Below are 19,134 nucleotides of genomic sequence, written 5' to 3'. Positions count from 1 at the left end.
AAGACTTGAAAGACTGAGTGACATTCAGTATTTCTGGTGTCCTAAAATTCCCCAACTGGGTAATTAAAAGGGAATTTAAAGCCCAAACTATTTATTCGTTATACAAAATAACTGTCTAACACACTTAACATTTACGAATTTAAAACAGTATTGGCTGCTCCGCTTCTGACAATAAGAGAAATCATTGAAATTTCAAAAATATTGTATTGCCTTTTCTAATAATACAAAAATACATAGTTGTGAAATACAAGGTGCTTATTTCTTTTCATTTACAGTTTTTTTTTTTTCAACTTTTGTTTCAGATTCAGGTGCACATGTGCAGGTTTATTATACAGGTAAAATGTGTGTCACGGGAGTTTGGCGTACAAATTATTCCATTACCTATGTAATAAGCATAGTACCCAATAGGGGTACTATGATCCCCACCCTTTTCCCAACCTCCACCCTCAAGTAGGTTCTGGAGTCTGTTGTTCCCATCTTTCTGTCCATATGGACTCAATGTTTAGCTCTCACTTATAGGTGAGAACATGTGGTATTTGATTTTCTGTTACTATACAAGACTTCTAAGGACAATGGCCTCCAGCTCCATCCATGTTGTTGCAAAGTACATGGTATCATTCTTTTTTATGGCTACATAGTATTCCACAACACAAAGTTTCTGTGATTTGCCCTTGACTCTGGATATCACCCGTTTTTATATTTTATGTTTTAAATATTTTCTGAAACTTCTCCCATTTACTATCTACCCAAGCAACTCTCTCTCCTTACCTACTTTAATTGGAACTCTGAAGTCACAAACCTATTAAAACTAAATGGGTCTGCAAGAGAAGCTTACCGCATTTTCTTTATGCAGTCTAACATGGACAGGCATCTCATTTGATTCCATGCCTTTGTTATGGGAATAGTCTGGGGACAGTTCCGTGATGAACACACACATGCATGTGTCTTTATGACAGAACGATTTATACTCAGTATTGGGATTGTTGGGTCAAATGGTGGATCTGTTTTAAGTTCTCTAAGAAACTGCCAAACTGCCTTCCACAGTGGCTGAAGTAGTTTACATTCCCACCAGCGGGGCATAAGTGTTCCCTTTTTTTCCACAACGTCACTAGCATCTGTTACTGTTTGACTTTTATAACAGCTATTCTGAGGCCAGGAAAGTGGCTCATGCCTCTAATCCCAGCACTTTGGGAGGTCGAGGCGGGCGGATCACCTGAGGTCAGGAGTTTGAGACCAGCTTGACCAACATGGAGAAACCCCGTCTCTACCAATAATACAAAATCAGCTGTGCGTGGTGGTGCATGCCTGTAATCCCAGCTACTCCGGAGGCTGAGGCAGGAGAATAGCTTCGGGAGGCGAAGGTTGCTGTGAGCCGAGATCGCACCATTGCACTCCAGCCTGAGCAACAAGAGCAAAACTCCATCTCAAAAAACAATAATAAATAAATAAATAAATAAAATAACAGCTATACTGACTGGTGTGAGATGGTATCTCACTGTGGTTTTGACTTGGGTTTCTCTAATAATTAGTGATGTGGAACATTTTTATATGCTTGTTGGCCACATGAATGTTCTTTTCAAAGTGTCCGTTCTTCTTTTCAAGAAGGTACTTATTTCTTAAATGTCACCAGGTACTTATTTCTTAAAGCTAAATTTCTCAGAATTCTTTCTCACTTCCATAAATTTGCAACACATGAAATATTCAGGGTTTCTGACAAATATTCAGAATATATCTATTAGTATGACTCATTATTTATTAGAACATAACTTTCTAAAGTTTATTTGATTTGCCCTTGACTCTGGATAGCACCCATTGTGCTGTTTTAAATATTTTCTGAAACTTTTCCCGTTTATTATCCACCCAAGCAATTCTCTCTCCTTACCTACTTTAATTGGAACTCTGAGGTCACAAATCTATTTGATATAAATGGGTCTGCAAGAGAAGCTTACTAAAAAGAACCTACCAAATATTTTTATGCAGGTTTTTAAAAATTTAAACCCAAACTTCATCAGAAGCTGCTGCATCAGTTCCATAGGCTTTGTAAGAGCTAAACCAAAGACAAATGAAATTCATCATTTCCCAGTTGAATACCGTGAACTGTCTTAGGAAAGGCTATGATGCCTATGTTGAAATAACAAAGCAAAATGTAATATGTAACTCTTTCCTGTCACGGATCAAAATGAGAAAAGGGGGACCTTAGTGGTTTAAACGACGTATTAGAGAATAGCCTGCTGTGCTCAAACTGTGTGAAGAAAACACCGTTAACAGCTTACGAAACTGGCATCATATGGCATATATGAAGGAAAAATAGTCAAGTGCAGAGAATCTTACGTTCTTGAAAGGATGTGAAGAGCATCTGAAATCGGCTGTTTCGGCTGCCCTCATCTGCCCACATGCGGATCACCCCAAGACCCGTGCGTAGCATCACATCATTAGCCACAGTGCTACAGAACTTAGCTTTCAAATCCTCCACGGAACTGCTTCCATCATACACAGCCACAAAATTCCTCTTGCATTCATTTGAATTCTGCATCTCATAGTCCAAGAAGCGCAAGTAAATCTATAAAACAAAAATGAAATAATTTCCACATATCAAAATATGAATGTACATCAGTAAGTACCAGAATTTCTTTTTTTCAGTCTCACAAGACAATCCTGATTGCAATCAATCTTACTATTTTCCCCTGTGAATAGAAGGAAAATGTACAATAAGAACAAATTGTGTTTAATATTTTTTTCAAATGCTATTATCCTTTCTTTACTTAAATGCACCATTTTCTAGAGCTGAGTGTATTTACCCAAATTCACTTTATGTCTTCTCATAACTTACTGGAAATCAGTTATTAGTTTTGCATACTTACACACTGTTTTACTTTGATTAGCAAAATGTATTTGAAGTATTCCTGATACATTCGTGTTTCAGTTCCATGGCTTCCTTTTACTTCCAAAAATGTACAAAAAATATGCGATTTTTATTAATACCAAAGAAAAACAGAAATAATACTGAAAGACAGTCTCTGGTTTGTTTAATTAAGTTATTTGACATAAATACACTGCTTCATTTTTGAGGCGAAGTATAATGTTTTACAAAAAGGCCAAGCTAGTCTCTGACCATTCATGGCATATACAGAGAAGCTGTTTAGCTAAGCTACATAAATAAAAATTATGAGTAAAATGTACTGTGCAACTTGCTTTATATGTTACTTTGTAATACTTCCAACAACTCTATAAAGTGGCCCATTTTATTGTCATATTCAGATGAAGAAGCTCAGACTCAGATGGTATAAACTGAAAATTAGACGTGAGCATCCTCACTTCCTGGTCCATAACTCTTTTCACAACGTTACGCTGCCTTAGGTGTACTGCTTTTCAATCAACAGGCATTATTTGACTCTTTACTAATGTGCATTCAAAATCACAAGGAATTCATTCAACCAAATACACGTCTATAAAGAAATAATTTGTTCATGCATCCATCGATTCAGTGGCATCCACAGTTTTGCCTATGATTGTTGCAGACACTATTCAAGGCATTGTGGATATCACGGTGAACAAAAGAATGAGGGCCAGTGCTGAAAATGTGTGTCAATTAAACCATGACAATAAGATACAATGTCAAAGAATGGAAATTATATAAAGCCAAAAGACCCATGCACTGTGAAAGGGATACCTAGAATGGTTTCCTAATAAAGACACATCTTTCATACAGATATCTCCTAAATGTTTTACATTTTATTTTAATATGAATGCCTACATGCTATTTCCTCTTAAATGCATTTTTCTTAATTTAGCATGGATATAAACTAAAGACATGGCATTCAATCAAACATCTATCTCCTTCATCACTCTCTACGTATTTTTTTATTATTTTGTAAAATCTGAAACTCATAAGACAATTTCTTCCAGATCCAGTATGTCTAGCCTAAATTTTATAATTCCACTATTTAAATCAGTGAAAATGTAGCTCTTGTCCTCAATGTTCTTACTCAACAGCGCACCAGTTCCTGTCAATTTCCCCTTTAAACTACTTGTTTTCCATTTCCATTCACACTTCTATAATATTTCAACACTCTCCTGACCAGCCTGGATGGCTGCAAGATGCAGATTCTCCTTACAACCCCAAAGTTTACTCTAATAAAACTAGTTTACTCTAGCCAAAGTTATATTTCTAACAAACAAATCTAATAATCACAGTCTTTTAGCTAAAATTTGTAACTCGTGTATAATTTTTAAAAAGTCTAAAAACATCAACTAGCAAATTTACACCCTTCTTATCTCTAACATTGTAACCATTCTCAAAAAAGACACCCTTTATGAACATGACATTAGCTTCACATGAAGTTGTCATTCTCCATCTTCTGTCTAGGAACCTCTTCCTGATTTGTCAAGAGTTAGTTCAACGGTTGCACATCCAAGGAAAGGTTGTCACTGCTCCCACTCCCCCATCACAGCAGACATAACCTCTGTAGCCTCTATGTGATTTTGAACATATTTAAAGCCATAGTTCTAGGTTACAGGTCCCTTCTAATAAACTTGTGTTCCCGAAAAGCTGAAGCAGTGGTATACATTTTTGTATTCTAAGCATGAATACATATTTTACACATAGTAAACACTCCAGAAATGTTTCTGAATGATTAACTAACTGGAAGTTTCATTTTCTTTATTGAATTCCTTTGTTCAGCATTCATATTTATTCTGCGCCTATATGACAGACATTTAAGTATTATAAACAATGATAATGACATAGTATAGTCTTATTTTATTATATACAGTGGAAATGATATGCAATCATTCTCAAAACAAGGTATAATATAGATCTAAATTATGACATAAAAGGATAAGACAAAATGTCGCAGACTTGTAAGACTCTGAAGATAGAATGTGAAGTTCTAAATGAGGAAATCCAGACACAATTTGATGAGAAAGAACAAAATCAGAGAAATGTGGGCAAATGAATCAAACGGAACAACAGCGGAAAGCACCTGAGTTGTATTATGCTTTGCAAGGCAGGACGATTTTCATATATGAGCAATTTGTCGCATTGAAGTTGAAAGTTATTCTAAAATTTCCAAATACTTTGATGCTGATTTAAATTACGGGCCATTGCCACAGCCTTATAAGAGACACATGCCCCAATGAGGCCTTCATTTTCGGTATGCCCAGGTTATTCCTTTGTTTTATTTTATCTAAAACTCAGATATTACTCATGCAGTCCATCTGTGATTTCTCCTCCCAACACATATTTCATTTCTAAAATTATTCGAGAATTTCAGAAATATCCAGTTTAAGAAGGTATATATGCATCTAAAAATGTGAGACTTCCAAGTTTATACTAACTCGTTTGTTTTTTAAATGTTAACATGACTTAAAAAAAGATTTTTTTTTTCCAGATGACCTTTATTAGAAAGCTGAAGCAAAGAAGAAAAAAAATAACTTGCTTCAGGACCATAAGTGAATTAACGTGGGAACCTTAAAGAGGATTAAAATTTCCAACTCTGGTTTTAAGGTTCTTTTCATCAGGTCACATTGCCCCGTTCTGACTAAAAGGAAAGAAACTGAAAACACTGTAAAAATAAAAAGTAAAATCTAGGTATTATACAAAATGGTTAAATGGAACAAAAATTCAAGTATGTACTTACACTCTAAAATACTACGCAATAAATTCAACAAGTTTATCAGCTCTCAAAAAAGATGCAATTATAATTGGAAGTAAACATTGTCATAAGCAGGAGAACACAGATTAGGGTAAGTAAAGAGTGCTTTCCACTCCTTTGAAGTGTAATACGAAATGACGCGTCTCTCCCAATAGCCTTACAAAGTTATAAAAACCAAGTATTAAGCCCACAGGAGGAAAAATCTTTAAATAATTGCTTGGCTAACACAAAAAAGCTATTAGACCACCTGATGTTTTCAAGTTGAAATGTTTCAGTGGCTCAACGCGTTTCAACAATTACTTAAAATTTCTAACACTGCATGTCATGTAGAAACACACCTTAAAATACTATTTCATTGTTAGGAAAATAAAGTTTGTGTGTTATATTGACGATAGCTTAAGACACTGCTAATGCATCATTTCAAATCTCTCAACAATAGATACTTGTTATAATCATTTAAGATGAAGAGAACTGAAGTTTACAAAAATTAAGTAACTTTCTCAGAGTGACATAGTAATGTCACTTAAGTAACGGACTGGTACTGAAGTCAGATCTGCCTAACAGTTGGACACTCATCACACTATGCAGCCTTATGTAATGTTTTTAAATGCTCACAGACTTATAGCCCAGAAAGAAAGTTATATTTTTAAAGAAAACAAGCTAAAATAAAATGAGTAATAAAATAAGAAAGCAAATCAAAACTATTCACGTTTCCTAATGAGCTAGAAAAGATGTTGACTATCAAGTTATAAATAAAATTTATAGAAAATAAATGTGTCCCTCAAAAATAAATGGCTGTTTTAAATTCTTTAAAAACAGAAATATTTTAATAAGAATATTGCTACAGTTAGAAAGTCAGTTTGCATATGGGCCTTATATTTTTTTGATTTGACAGTTCTATATTTTCCGTATGAGGTGATGGTCTTGCATTTGTACATGAAGTGCAATCACTGCTACCTAAGTATCTTCTATATTTAAAGGACCTGCTTATTAAATAGAACACTAATTAGAGAGTAAGTGAATCATTGCAGTCACTAGATTCCAAGTAATCACTTCTGAAGCATTCAATAGTGCTTACCTAAGATCTAGTGACAGCAACGATTTTTTTATCATATAGAAAAAGAGAATATACTTTACTGGGTCCAGAGCTGTCAGTACAAAAGCCAAATTCCATTAGCCAGAGGAAGTGATCACGCTTTCCCATGCTAACACTAGCATATGCCATATAAAATCTCTCTATATATTGTGATTTGAATGACTATCTCATTAGCTTAAATCTTGTACCATAATAATGCTAACAGAAAGAATTATTTAATGTAGCAAACTACAGAAAGTACGTTAGTCACTTACTGAAAAAAAAAAAGAAAATGATAAACAGAGTAATATATAACACTAGTAAAACAGATTATCATCTCTTCTCAGTGAATCATTTTGATGCATTCTTTTAAATCAATCATAAAGAGTTGGAGCTGACAAGATAATTTATTGACCAGGACACGGAAAACTTCACAACATATACATAATTTCTAGTAATATCTATTTTTCAAGTCACATGGAAAGCAGAACCCCTTTTTATATGCAAAGCAAATAAATCTCGCTAACAATTTACTAAGTAATATATTCACAAACAGAATTTAATACCAACTGCTCAATCAGGTCCCTCCCCTCATATCAAAATGATATACAGAAAATAGACATTATTTGAGGCAATTATTTATGACTTGCCAGAACAGTTTTCTCCATAATAAGTAAAAATTAAATCTGTCACAGTCTGAGAAACGTCGTACATGGTTTCAATACTACTAGACACTTTTATAAATAAAATCATATTCTACAAAGCATGCAGCCCAGGATTTCTGCATTTTCTGTTTTATTATTGCCCAGACATGTCAGGTTTATAAACTTATGCAGAATATTCCAATTGGAGGGCATCAGTACTCCCTTTATTTTTGGATAAGGAACCAAAACATCTTAATGCTTTATAAAATATTAACACACAAGCACACACACACATACGTGCACAGCACAACAATTCCTGATATAACAATAAAAATAATTTTCTGGCATATATAAACAAGTACCAAAATACTTAAAGTCCACCTGAGTAGCTGTCGAAAGATGAGAGTATAAAAATGACATTTTATTTTAAAAAACTTGAACTGTACAATTTTTGTGGTATTTACCTTCCTATTTAAAATTTTTACTTTGTTTGCCAAATTTTATTCTCACATTTTGGAGATAAAAGCAGGCTTGGTCTTCAGAACTGTTAATGCTTATCTTTTTATCAATTACTGTTACTACACTTGGTTTATTGTATTAATATGCTATTGCTCCATAACAAATCACCAGTTTTAGCAGCTTTAAATAACACCCATTTACTATCTACTATTAATAGTTCTATAGGTAAGAAGTACTGGGTTCTTTGGCGAGGGCAGTTGAGGGTGAAAATCCAGTTTCTCACAGTTCTGGGACCAAGGTCTCTATTTTTTTTGAGGACTGCTTACTGGGGTCACCTTCACTCCTAGAACACATTTCTCAGTCCCCTGATTCTCTTACTTCCCCTCATTCACATCCAAAGAATCTGCTCAATTTAAAGGGCTCGTGTGGTTAGATTACGTTCACCTGGATAATCAACCTTTTGATTAACTCAAAGTCACCTGACTGGTAACCTTAATCACAAAGGCAAATTTATCATATTCACAATCCCAGGAACTGGAGCTGGAAATTTATGTTCATTAGATAAGTAACTTTAACACCTTTATCACAATTTTAGTGTAAGATACTTACTGTATTTGTCAAGTGTTTATATTTTTTATTTTAATTTGACTGAAAATATTTTTGAATTAGTTAACAACAAACTGAGTCAACTTTAAATATGAAATAATGAGTAAACTGTATAAGCTAGAGTTTTATTATCCAAAAACATTAAACATTAAATTACCTTCATTTATGTATTTTATACATATTTTGACTCTGTCCCTTATCCTGTCCTAGCAAATGATAAGAATATGAAGACAGATTGGTTAATTAGCTTGACTTAATCATTCCATGATGGAAACATCACACCATAGCCCATAAATATAAACAAGCATTATTTGTCAATTAAAAATAAATTTTAAAAAGTTTAAAATTAATTTTTTAAAACCTTGATCATTTCCTCAAAGAATGTGGTTTTGTGAGAGCAAACTAGGCCAGGAATTGGGAGATGTTAACCTTGCTCCAGCTCTGTCGCTAACTAGCCAAATATTTGGGCAAGTCACTTATCATAGATTCATTACATTTGGTTTTCAGATGACTTTCATGTTATCTGTGCCAAAATATTACTTGACTTTTAACTATTATTCAAAATCTCTGCCAGCCTCTGCTTGGATTCGTCTGGTGAAATCTCATTCAATGTCTGTTATTAAAATAAAAGGCTTCTCTGTGTTACATTAAAAGCTATTTCTTTAGTTTCAAACTTTCAAATAAATGGCGGTACTTAAAAGTCTTACTCCTGCAGATTAAGTTTTATTCCTGTTTCATGTGACAGTCCTTCAAATGTTTGAAGATTGGTACCATATCCTTTTTTAAAAAAAGAAATAATCAGTTTATTTATTCCATGAGTTTTAATTGAATCACAGACATTGTGCTTGGCACTGGGTGTCTGGAGATAAATATGGTCCAGGCTTCATGAAATTAATAGTTACCATGATTTGGTCTCCCATCATTTCATTCTGGTGGCTATTTTCCAGACCAGATTCTGAATTGGAGGCCACAGTATTTGCTCAGAGAGGCGTATGTCTACACTCCTTTGTCAACTCACATTGAATTTCATTATCTGACTCAGTTTATTCATCTTTTAAATGACGTAGTCAGTAACAAGGTTCTTTCTGCCTCTGGTTTTCCAAATTCTAAGAAATCCAGATTAATCACATTCTAATTAAAGGGGACCATCTAGATTAATATTCTTTAGTAAAGGAGACATCAGATATTATATTTTCTGTTTGTCGAAAGCTGGAAAAGTCGTAAATAATGTGTATACATTTTAATACAGTCAAGTAAGCTATTCAGCACTTTCCTTGTGCAATATGGTTCAGTCACCAGGTGTCATTCAAATATTCGCCACAAGCCATTTCAAGTTTAACTTGCGCTTTGATAGTCTATTCTCATAAGCTGCTAGGAACTCTACAAAAATAGAAAGTCCACATAGGCAGTAATCTCCAGTCCTTGCTTTTCTCCACAGTATTCAAAGCCACTTCCCATCCTCTAACCTTTAATTTAACAGAGAAAGCCTGTTACAATAGAGCCATCTTTGTCCAGCTCTGCAGGCAGCTTTCCCTTTGGGTCACAGCATGCCACATTCTGTAACAGACAGGTACATCGGTTATTGTTGCTCTGGAATTGTACAAAAGACAGTCTATTTACCAGCTGGAAAAAAAGGGTGTGCATTTACACTGTCATGAAAACCTTCTCCTTAAGACTGTAGTGACAAACATCCTGGTTATGACAGTAAGCTGGGGGCACATATAATCCTGTTTTTTAAAAAGTCTTTAAAAATTTTCCATTCGTAGAGTTTAAGAAAAACAAATAGCCCTTGCACGTGAATCCACGTCTTATGAAAAAAGCGTAATAAGCTGCAACCTAGCTCTCTGGTAATATAGGTAGTGGGTTTTTATGGTTTTATGTGAGCAAAGGCTTTGGACTTAAAAAATAGAAGAAAAATAACTGTCTTTCTTCATAATGCAATTAACTTTCTCTAAGATTTGTTCAGAGGCAAAGAGAAATGCAAGCATCAAAGCTGGAAGCTGGAGCGTGATCTCTGAAATCTCCTTACACCAGATAGGGTAAATCAATGGTAGACTCGCACAGCTGTCAGTATCCTGGTGAATCTTCGTGAGAAATATTTTGTCCGGTAGACAAGGTGAGAAGGCTCTCCAGGCAGAGGGAATAACATTTATAAAGTCATGGAATCATAAAAGAGAAGAGAGTGTGCTTTTTCAGGATTTAATGCAATTGCACGTGACCAAATGAAAGTGTGGATGGGAGGTGGTGTCGATTCTTTAAGCTAAAGTGTTCTCCAGGCCTCTCTAAAGAACTCAGCCTTCATCCTGAGTGCTTCAGTGACATACGGAGAAACAAAGCAGAAAAACTGAAAGTTGGGGGAAAGGTGCCACATTTCCATTTTATATGCGAACCCTAGAGACATATGCAAGAAAAAATCAAGTGAAGAAATACCAGTGCCCTCAAAAGAGGTTTTTCGCTGGGTGCAGTGACTCACTCCTATAATCCTAGCACTTTGGGAGGCCAAGGCGGGCAGATCACCTGAGATCAAGAGTTTGAGACCAGCCTGGTCAACATGGCGAAACCCCGTCTCTAATAAACATACAAAAAAAAAAAATTAGCCAGGTGTGGTGGTGCATGCCTGTAATTCCTGAAGCAAGAGAATTGCTTGAGGTGGGAGGTAGAGGTGGCAGTGAGCCGAGATCGCACCACTGCACTCCAGCCTGGGAGACAGAATGAGACTCCGTCTCAAAAACAAAACAAAAACAAAAGCAAACAAAAAAAGTGGCTCTTCTTTTCCCCTCAGCCTAAATATCCAGTCACCAAATTCTATCTTCTCTCTCTCTAACATTTCCCTCACGTTGGACCACCGTGGCCTAATTTCCAACACTGGGATTCCCGCCACAGCTTCCCACTTGGTCTTCCGCTTGCAGTGCTGACTCCTCTGCCTCTTCGTTGCAGGAAAAAGCAATTTTCCTAACATGCAAACCCGGTCATATCACTTTTCTGCTTCGTTTTTCCATGTCACTGAAGCACTCAGGATGAAGGCTGAGTTCTTTAGAGAGGCCTGGAGAACACTTTAGCTTGAAAAATCGATACCACCTCCCTATCCACGCTTTCATTTGGTCACGTGCAATTACATTAAATCCTGAAAAAGCACACTCTCTTCTCTTTTATGATTCCATGACTTTATAGATGTTATTCCCTCTGCCTGGAGAGCCTTCTCACCTTGCCTACCGGACACAATACTTCTCATGAAGATTCACCAGGATACTGACAGCTGTGCGAGTCTACCACTGACTTACCCTACCTGGTGTAAGGCGTCTTTTCTCTCTCTCTGTTATACCTTACAAATACCCCAATGATCTAACCTTACTGCTTAGATTATTCTGTTACATATTTGCCTAAGAGCTAAACAGAAACACCTGAGAACAGGGCCTGGCGTGCTTTTTCATGTCTCCAGCAGAGGGCTTGAGAATTTATTGAGTCACAAAATCAATTAATTAAATAACACACAGTTTCAGCCTCAATAAATAAATGACTACAAATCTAGTAAGTCAATATTTTTTCTTACAACTTTGTAACTGAGGAATAAAAACAAAAGCAGGAGAATGAACAAATAACACCTTAGTTCTATGACACCTGCTGGCACAAAATGACTCATCCTCTGTATTTTGGAAGATGTTTCCATAAACAGAATCAACATAGTTGCTCCATGGAAATGTTTCCAAAATGGGGGTCTGTGTCAAAATCTAACCCACAATAGACTTAGCTTAATATATGTAACACTTTTAATTTTTACAATGTATTGCCAACCCTCAAAAATCAGGGTGATTAACATAAAACCTAGATTTCTGGCAAGTTATGAGAAACAATGCAGGGCTTGATAATGCTGGACCCACATTTTCTCATAACAGCACCACACGGAGCTTCACAGGCAGCTAAGTCATGCCTGTCTCCTTCAAATGGGCACAGGATCTCCCAGGCCCTGTTACCATTGCTGCCAGCCCTTGCCACACTTGTATTTTATATGCCAGATATTAATGATTTTGTAGGCCCCAGAAAAACCTCTACAGATATAATTTTCGTTTACAAAATCAACCAACTGCAGATATTGACAATAAGAGCATAAGTGTGATTATAGTTAGAACCATGGCTCTTCCATACCATTTCAATCCACGTTTCAGAGAGGCTGACTTACCTTAAAGTCTCTTGTCTAGGTTATCAAATAATTTATTCAACTCACTCTCTAGACTGCTATTTATGACATCAAATTTAGATTGGTCAAGAGAAGACAAGCTACATCTCAAAAATCAAAATGAAATCATAACCTATGATGACTGCACTCTGAAATGTATTAGACATGTCCAGTTGTTTCAAAGCAATGCACGTTATAGACACTTCTCACGTCAGCTGTCAAGTGTGGGTTTCATCTTAAGACTGACCTTGGACCGTGGAGGCGCTCGGATGTACCACTTGCAATCAACAGCCTCGCTAGCAGTAGCTTTGCCTTCCTTCATAATTTGTACAGACTCCACAATTCCTTCGGAACCGCCCATCTCAAACTCACACGCTAAACAACAAAATGCCAAACAAACACACAAAAATGGATCTTGAATAATAAACCAAAAGTGTATTTCATAGCAGAAAGCAAAGTCTTCTGAACAGTATGAAATATCTATTTTACCAACCTGGTAATGGTTTCAAAGCTCCAAGGTCCTTAAAGTCAGGATCTTAAAAATTGAGAAAAAGACAATTAGTCCCATTCTACATTTATTACTTAACATTGATTTTAAGTTATACATCATTAAATTATCCAGAAATCTGCCTTTAAAAACACATTAGGGGAGAGTAAATGATTAAATAAAAAGTGCATAATGATGTTGGGACTGAAATGTTAATTTAGTATTACTACAAGGTTTTTTTCTCAATACAAAAAACACAATTAAAATTTGTTTTTCTAATGCCACTCCTGCCTCTAATTATCAGACAAAAATCTTACTCATTACCTATAACTCCTTAGGTGGAATGATTAAATTAATTATATGATCTATCCTTCATAACAGGAGAATAGATGTTCTTGTAAAAGGTATCCATCAGTAATTCAAGGTTTGGGGCAATTTCCCTGTGTTCTAGATACTATCCTCTTTGCTGATTCAAAACATTCTGTAAAGTGTAGTAACACAGTTTTTAACTAGAATATCTGAAGCACAAATTAAGATGTAAAATCTAGAACTCCTCTCCTTTGGCTGACTGAACAATCCTGTTTCCACCAAATCTTTCTCTGCAACATTTCATACTACGCTAACTTTCAAAGCATTCCTCAGTATTCTAGTTTGTCAACTCGACACCCACTCTCCTCATCTTCCTCGCCGTCAAGCCCAGGCTCAGCCACCTGTCCTCTGCTTATTTACGTATTTCAGGGAAGGCCTGCTGTTTCATGAGTCGAAGACGTTTTCTAACGGTAAAAAGGCACACTGGTGGTCTCATTCTCATTTCTGGAGCTGATTTTGAGGCAGGTATACAGTCAATGAAATATCAAGATGAGCCTTTTAGAAGGCTTCTGAGAAAGTCTTCCTCGTAATAGAGACAAGGTGTATACCATTGTTCTGGCTCTTACTGCAGTCATGCTTGTATCGGACGTCGTGGAATCACGCATTAGCCAACTTTCAATGTTGAAGGTGTTAATATAAGAAAAGGCTAATTGTGACGATGAGCACAATGAAAGTGTGTAGAACCATGAATCATTAATGATGTCACTGAGACACTGTATTACCTTATTTGATACACATAAATTCCTATTTTTAAAAAATTTTAAATTTTTAATTATTACAAGTGCATAGTCATTGTATATATTTATAGAGTAACTTATTCTGGAGTTGCATTTCTCCAAGATTTATACTGTTTTTTTCCATTTGACAAGTAAAAATTGTTTACATTTATGGTGTACAATGTGATATTTTGGTATGTGATGTTCTGGTATGTGTGTACATTGTCACATTGTCGAATGGCTAAAGATAATTCACATGTCTTACCTCATGTATCTATCATTTTCTTGCATAGTGAGAACACTTAAAGTCTACATTGTGGCAATTTTCCAGTAGATTACAGGATATATTGTTATTAATTACAGCTACCATGGTGATCTCTTGAACTTATTATTCTTCCTGACTACCTGAAATTGGGCTTTTCGCTTTTTGAAATAATACACGCCCTTGTAGCCCTTGTCACTTTGAGTTGAGGTTTCTTTGACTTATGAGTGAGTGAAGGCATCGATGACTATATGTTAAAGGAACGTGGCATACAATTTAAAAGATGATTGGGAAATGTATTTGTTCTTATACTACCATGGCATCAGCTCTAAGTTTAAATCTTTTAGAGCTAGAAATATTTGATGAGACATTGCTCAACAACAACTCAGGACTGCAATATAAAAAGCAGCATTCTTTCTGTAAGAGGTTAGTTCTGGATATTAAGACTATGTGTGCTAATATGCATGTGTGTATTTCAGTGCATTTCTTTGTATGTCCGTGTGCCTGGACATGCAAAACCTGTAACTACAGGCTGATTGTTAGTTCAGTTATCGTTACTGAAGGTTCTGTTTTTGTTGCTGTTTCTTGCTTTGTCAAACAGTTATGTGAACTGATCTGTTGAAACTGAGAGGCCTGGATTGGCCATACTACACAATCTGATCGCATGAGCTATTTAGACTTATTTTATTACAGACACTATTAGAAAGTGTTAATAAATTTTGAAACAAGTTACAGATTCCTTTGCAAAGCTGTTTTGAAAACAGAGTAAAAAAATCTTTTTAGAAAAAAAGGAGAAAAAGAAACTGTAAGCAATTTCCATTTAAAAAATAAGGACATCACAGATCATTTGGACCAAGACACTTCGTGGTAGAAATTTGTTTCTTCATCTAACTCAATAGATATATAGCTATTATTTCAATAAATATGTATTTAACACCTACTGTGCAATAAAAGCTATGTTTTGCATAACACTGCTAAAATTGGTTGTTTCCATCAAGCAGTTTCGTTGGTGTTGACGAGGTCCTCCGTATCTTCCTTATTTTTCCATCAACCTTGATGACCTGTTATCCAGACTTTTTGTTATTCATTGTATACTTCTTATTAAGAATAATGCTTAATTATATTCATAATTAAAACTCATTATCTCCTCCTTGATTAGAATATTTCAGCCTTACGTGTCTGTTTCTACAATTTTTGTGGAATGTAGTTGATACTCTATTTTCTAGTTTGAAGGCTAACATTTGTCATTTTTATAACTCATTCCAGGCAATGTTGAGAGAAATGCCAGTTCTGGGAACTGAAAATTTATTTTTGTCTTTGTATGAACAGTGATAGCACTGATAGTTTAAAAAACAAAACTTTAGAAAAAACTGTTTTTGCAATTCCATTTATATTAATATCACAATAATAGATGGGCCATATGACCTGCAAAAACAACCCAATAAACAATACTCTTTTTTTAAAACAGCCTAAATTCAACTTAAGATTATAAAGACTGATTGGCCAAGGTTGTTTGTGGGCGAGGACATGAATTATTAGGCAGACGCATGACAAAGTTGGACTTGGTAACTAGTCTTCTACTCTGGATCTATCCCTCAAGTCTGTTCTCTATTTAGCAACCTAAATAAACTATTACACATGTAAATCAAATAAACTATTACACATGGAACTCTCCTGATTTTCCACTTTCCTTAGAGTAAGACCATCAATCTTTACAATGCATCTTAACGCCCTGTAAGTTCTTGCCCTTGGTCCCTGGCTCCATGCTGCTGGTTCCACTCTCTTCTTTCTGATCACATTCACCTGTTTCTCAAACACCCCAGGCTGTTCCTATCCTCTGTGCCAGGAACTTGTTCTTTTGTCTCTCTGCAATACCTTTCTCCTGGCTTTGGAGAATTGAATCTTTCTCATTCTTTGGTTTTGGGCTCAAATATTATGTTCTCAGAAACGCCTTCCTTAACAATCCTCTCTAAAACAGCACAGTCCCCTAATTTTGCTTCTCTCACATTATTACAATTTACAATTATTTAACTATTTGTCTGTTTAATTTTTTACTAACCATCTACTTCCACTGGTCCATAATCAAGAAGCTCTGTAAGGAAGGGTTCCCCAACCAGCTGCGGTACGCACAGCAGGAGATGAGCAGAGGCAGGATAGCAAAGGAAGCATCAACTGTATTTACAGCAGCTTCCCATTGCTCATGTCACCACCTGAGCTCCTCCTCCTGACAGGTCAGCGGCAGCATTAGATTCTCATAGGAGTTTCAACCCTATTGTGAACTGTGCGTGTGAGGGATCTAGGGTGCATGCTCCCTATGAGAATCTAATGCCTGATGATCTGGGGTGGTGACGGTAGCACTGGGAGCAGCCGGAAATACAAATTAACATTAGCAAATTAACAAATTAACAGTAGCAAATTCATTAGCAAAGAAGTTTGACTGCACCATAATAATTCAATCACTTCCAGACACATATCAAAACCCTATCACTGAGTGGCAAGTAACAAGCAGCATCTGGTGGCAGGCTTTATAGCAGCAAGTGAGTTGATGTACTTCAGTTGTACAGCTGCATCTGGGGGCAGGCTTTAAGTCAAAATCTGTCACTTATTTTAGTCTGCATGTGGTACACACATGACACACATTATTTTATTTAATACTTCCATCCATGCCTCTTTCCCACACTGCACACTTGTCTCTGTCACAGTTTTGGTAAGCCCACAAGCTAAGCCTAGCCAAAACGAGTTAAAAAACAAATGTCATCAGAGAGCTTCTTTGAAAAGGATTAAAGACCCAATGATTAGACAGCAGAAGACCCTAAGATTGCCAACAAAAAGAAAGCTGCACTTAAAGAGAATACCAAGAGTCCTACTTAAATTACAGGTTCACTGCAACAGATGGTTCACATTCTCCAAGACCTCTCTGTACAATGTGTGGCGACCAGTTATCCAAGGAAGCCATTAAACCTTCAAAACTGCTTTGCCACATAGTGACCAAGCACCCTTCATTAGTTTTTTAAAAGAAAAAAACGTAAACATAATGAAGAGTAGCAATTGTTGAAAACTATCACTTCAACAAATGTGTCTGCACTGAGAGCATCACTCTTAGTGGCTCGCTTCATTGCTAAAGCTAAGAATCCCTTTATTATTGGTGAAGAGTTGGTCCTGCCTGCTGCTGAGGACATCTGTCACTAACTCTTAGGAGGCTGCAGTTCAAAAGATGGCTCCTTTTAGCTAGCACCATAACTAGATGAACTGATGAAATGGCAGAAGAGACTGATGCCCAATTGTTAGGATTAATGAGTCACCGTGATACGCAATCTGGGATGACAAGTCTACCAATACTGACAACGAGGCGACAGTATCTGCTTCTGTATGGTGTATTTTCAGGAGGATGTGCATGAGGATATGTTATGTGCACTTTCATTGCCAAACATCACAGCTGGAGAACTATTCAAGTCTTTGAATGATTATATATTAGGAAAACTGAATTAGTCATTTTGGGTCCGGATACACACGAATGGAGTGGCTGTCATGACGGGACAGTTTTCTGGTTTCCCTACCTCAGTCAAAGGTAGGGAATGTGAGTCTATGCACTGTGTCATCCACACAGAAATGCTGTGCTGGCTAGACAAAAAAATGTCATGTGTACTTAATATTTTTCAGAATGTGATTAAAATTATCAACCACATTAAAGTACATGCCCTTAACTCACATCTGTTTGTGCAGCTCTGAGGAGACGGACACTGAGCACACGTCTTCTCTTATACACAGAAGTGAGATGGCTTTCCCAAAGTAGATCACTGGCCAGAGGTTTTTGGTTAAGACAGCCACTCCAGAGATTTCTTGTAGACAAATAGTCATCCCTGGCAACACATTTCAGTAACACAGATTGAGCTGCAAAACTTGCTTACTTGTGTGACATATTCAACCTCCTCAACGAACTCAATCTGTCACTTCAGGGGAGAACAACAACTGTGTTCAAGTCAGCAAATAAAGCGACTGCATTCAAAGTCAAACTGGAACTATAGGGGCGATGACTGAACAATGGAATTTCTGACATCTTTCAAACGTTAGCAGAAATTTTGAAAGAGACGGAGTCAGGGCCTTCTTCCTCACAGCTGGTGCATAAGCACCCATCTCTGCTTTCAGAAGAGCTTGAGTATTATTTCCCAACCAAAAAAGTCCCCGGAACTGGGAAGGAATAGATCCATGACCCATTTGCAAATAAGCCAGGTGAATGGACTTTAGCCATGCTAGAAGAGGATCAAATGCCTGATACTGCAAATGACGGTGGCCTTAAAAGTGTGTTTGAGACAACTTCAAATCTCCATACGTTCTGGATTAAAGTCAAGGCAGAAGATCCTGAGATTGTCACAGAACACACTGAAAAGCCTCCTCCCATTTCCTACATCCTATCTTTGTGAAGCAAGGGTTTCTGCAGTGACAGCAACTGAAACGAGATCATGGAGTAGACTGGACATAAGCAACACACTTCTAATACCACTATGTCCCACAACCCCCAGATGGAACCATCTAGTTGCAGAAAACAGGCTCAGGGCTCCCAATGATTCTACATTATGGTGAGTTGTATAATTATTTCATTATATATTACTATGTAATAATAATGGGAAAAGAGCACAATAAATGTAATGCACTTGAATCATCTGGAAACCATACCCCATCCCAGAAAA

The 19,134-nt window shown here is 36.4% G+C and overlaps 1 protein-coding gene across 1 annotated transcript in view; it reads right to left on the bottom strand.

The window, feature by feature from the left end:
• Positions 1-19,134, bottom strand: part of NETO1 (neuropilin (NRP) and tolloid (TLL)-like 1) — a 119,431-nt gene that overhangs the window by 33,105 nt on the left and 67,192 nt on the right. The window contains exons 5-7 of the mRNA XM_011975898.1: positions 13,106-13,147; positions 12,860-12,987; positions 2,332-2,560 (exon numbers count right to left, since the gene is read on the bottom strand). Coding sequence (XP_011831288.1) covers positions 2,332-2,560; positions 12,860-12,987; positions 13,106-13,147 — 399 coding nt within the window. The remainder of the gene's footprint in view (positions 1-2,331; positions 2,561-12,859; positions 12,988-13,105; positions 13,148-19,134) is intronic.

The sequence above is a fragment of the Mandrillus leucophaeus genome, unplaced genomic scaffold (assembly GCF_000951045.1).
Source record: "Mandrillus leucophaeus isolate KB7577 unplaced genomic scaffold, Mleu.le_1.0 Scaffold16, whole genome shotgun sequence".
Classification (NCBI taxonomy): domain Eukaryota; kingdom Metazoa; phylum Chordata; class Mammalia; order Primates; family Cercopithecidae; genus Mandrillus; species Mandrillus leucophaeus.
This window is presented reverse-complemented; position numbering and strand designations above follow the sequence as displayed.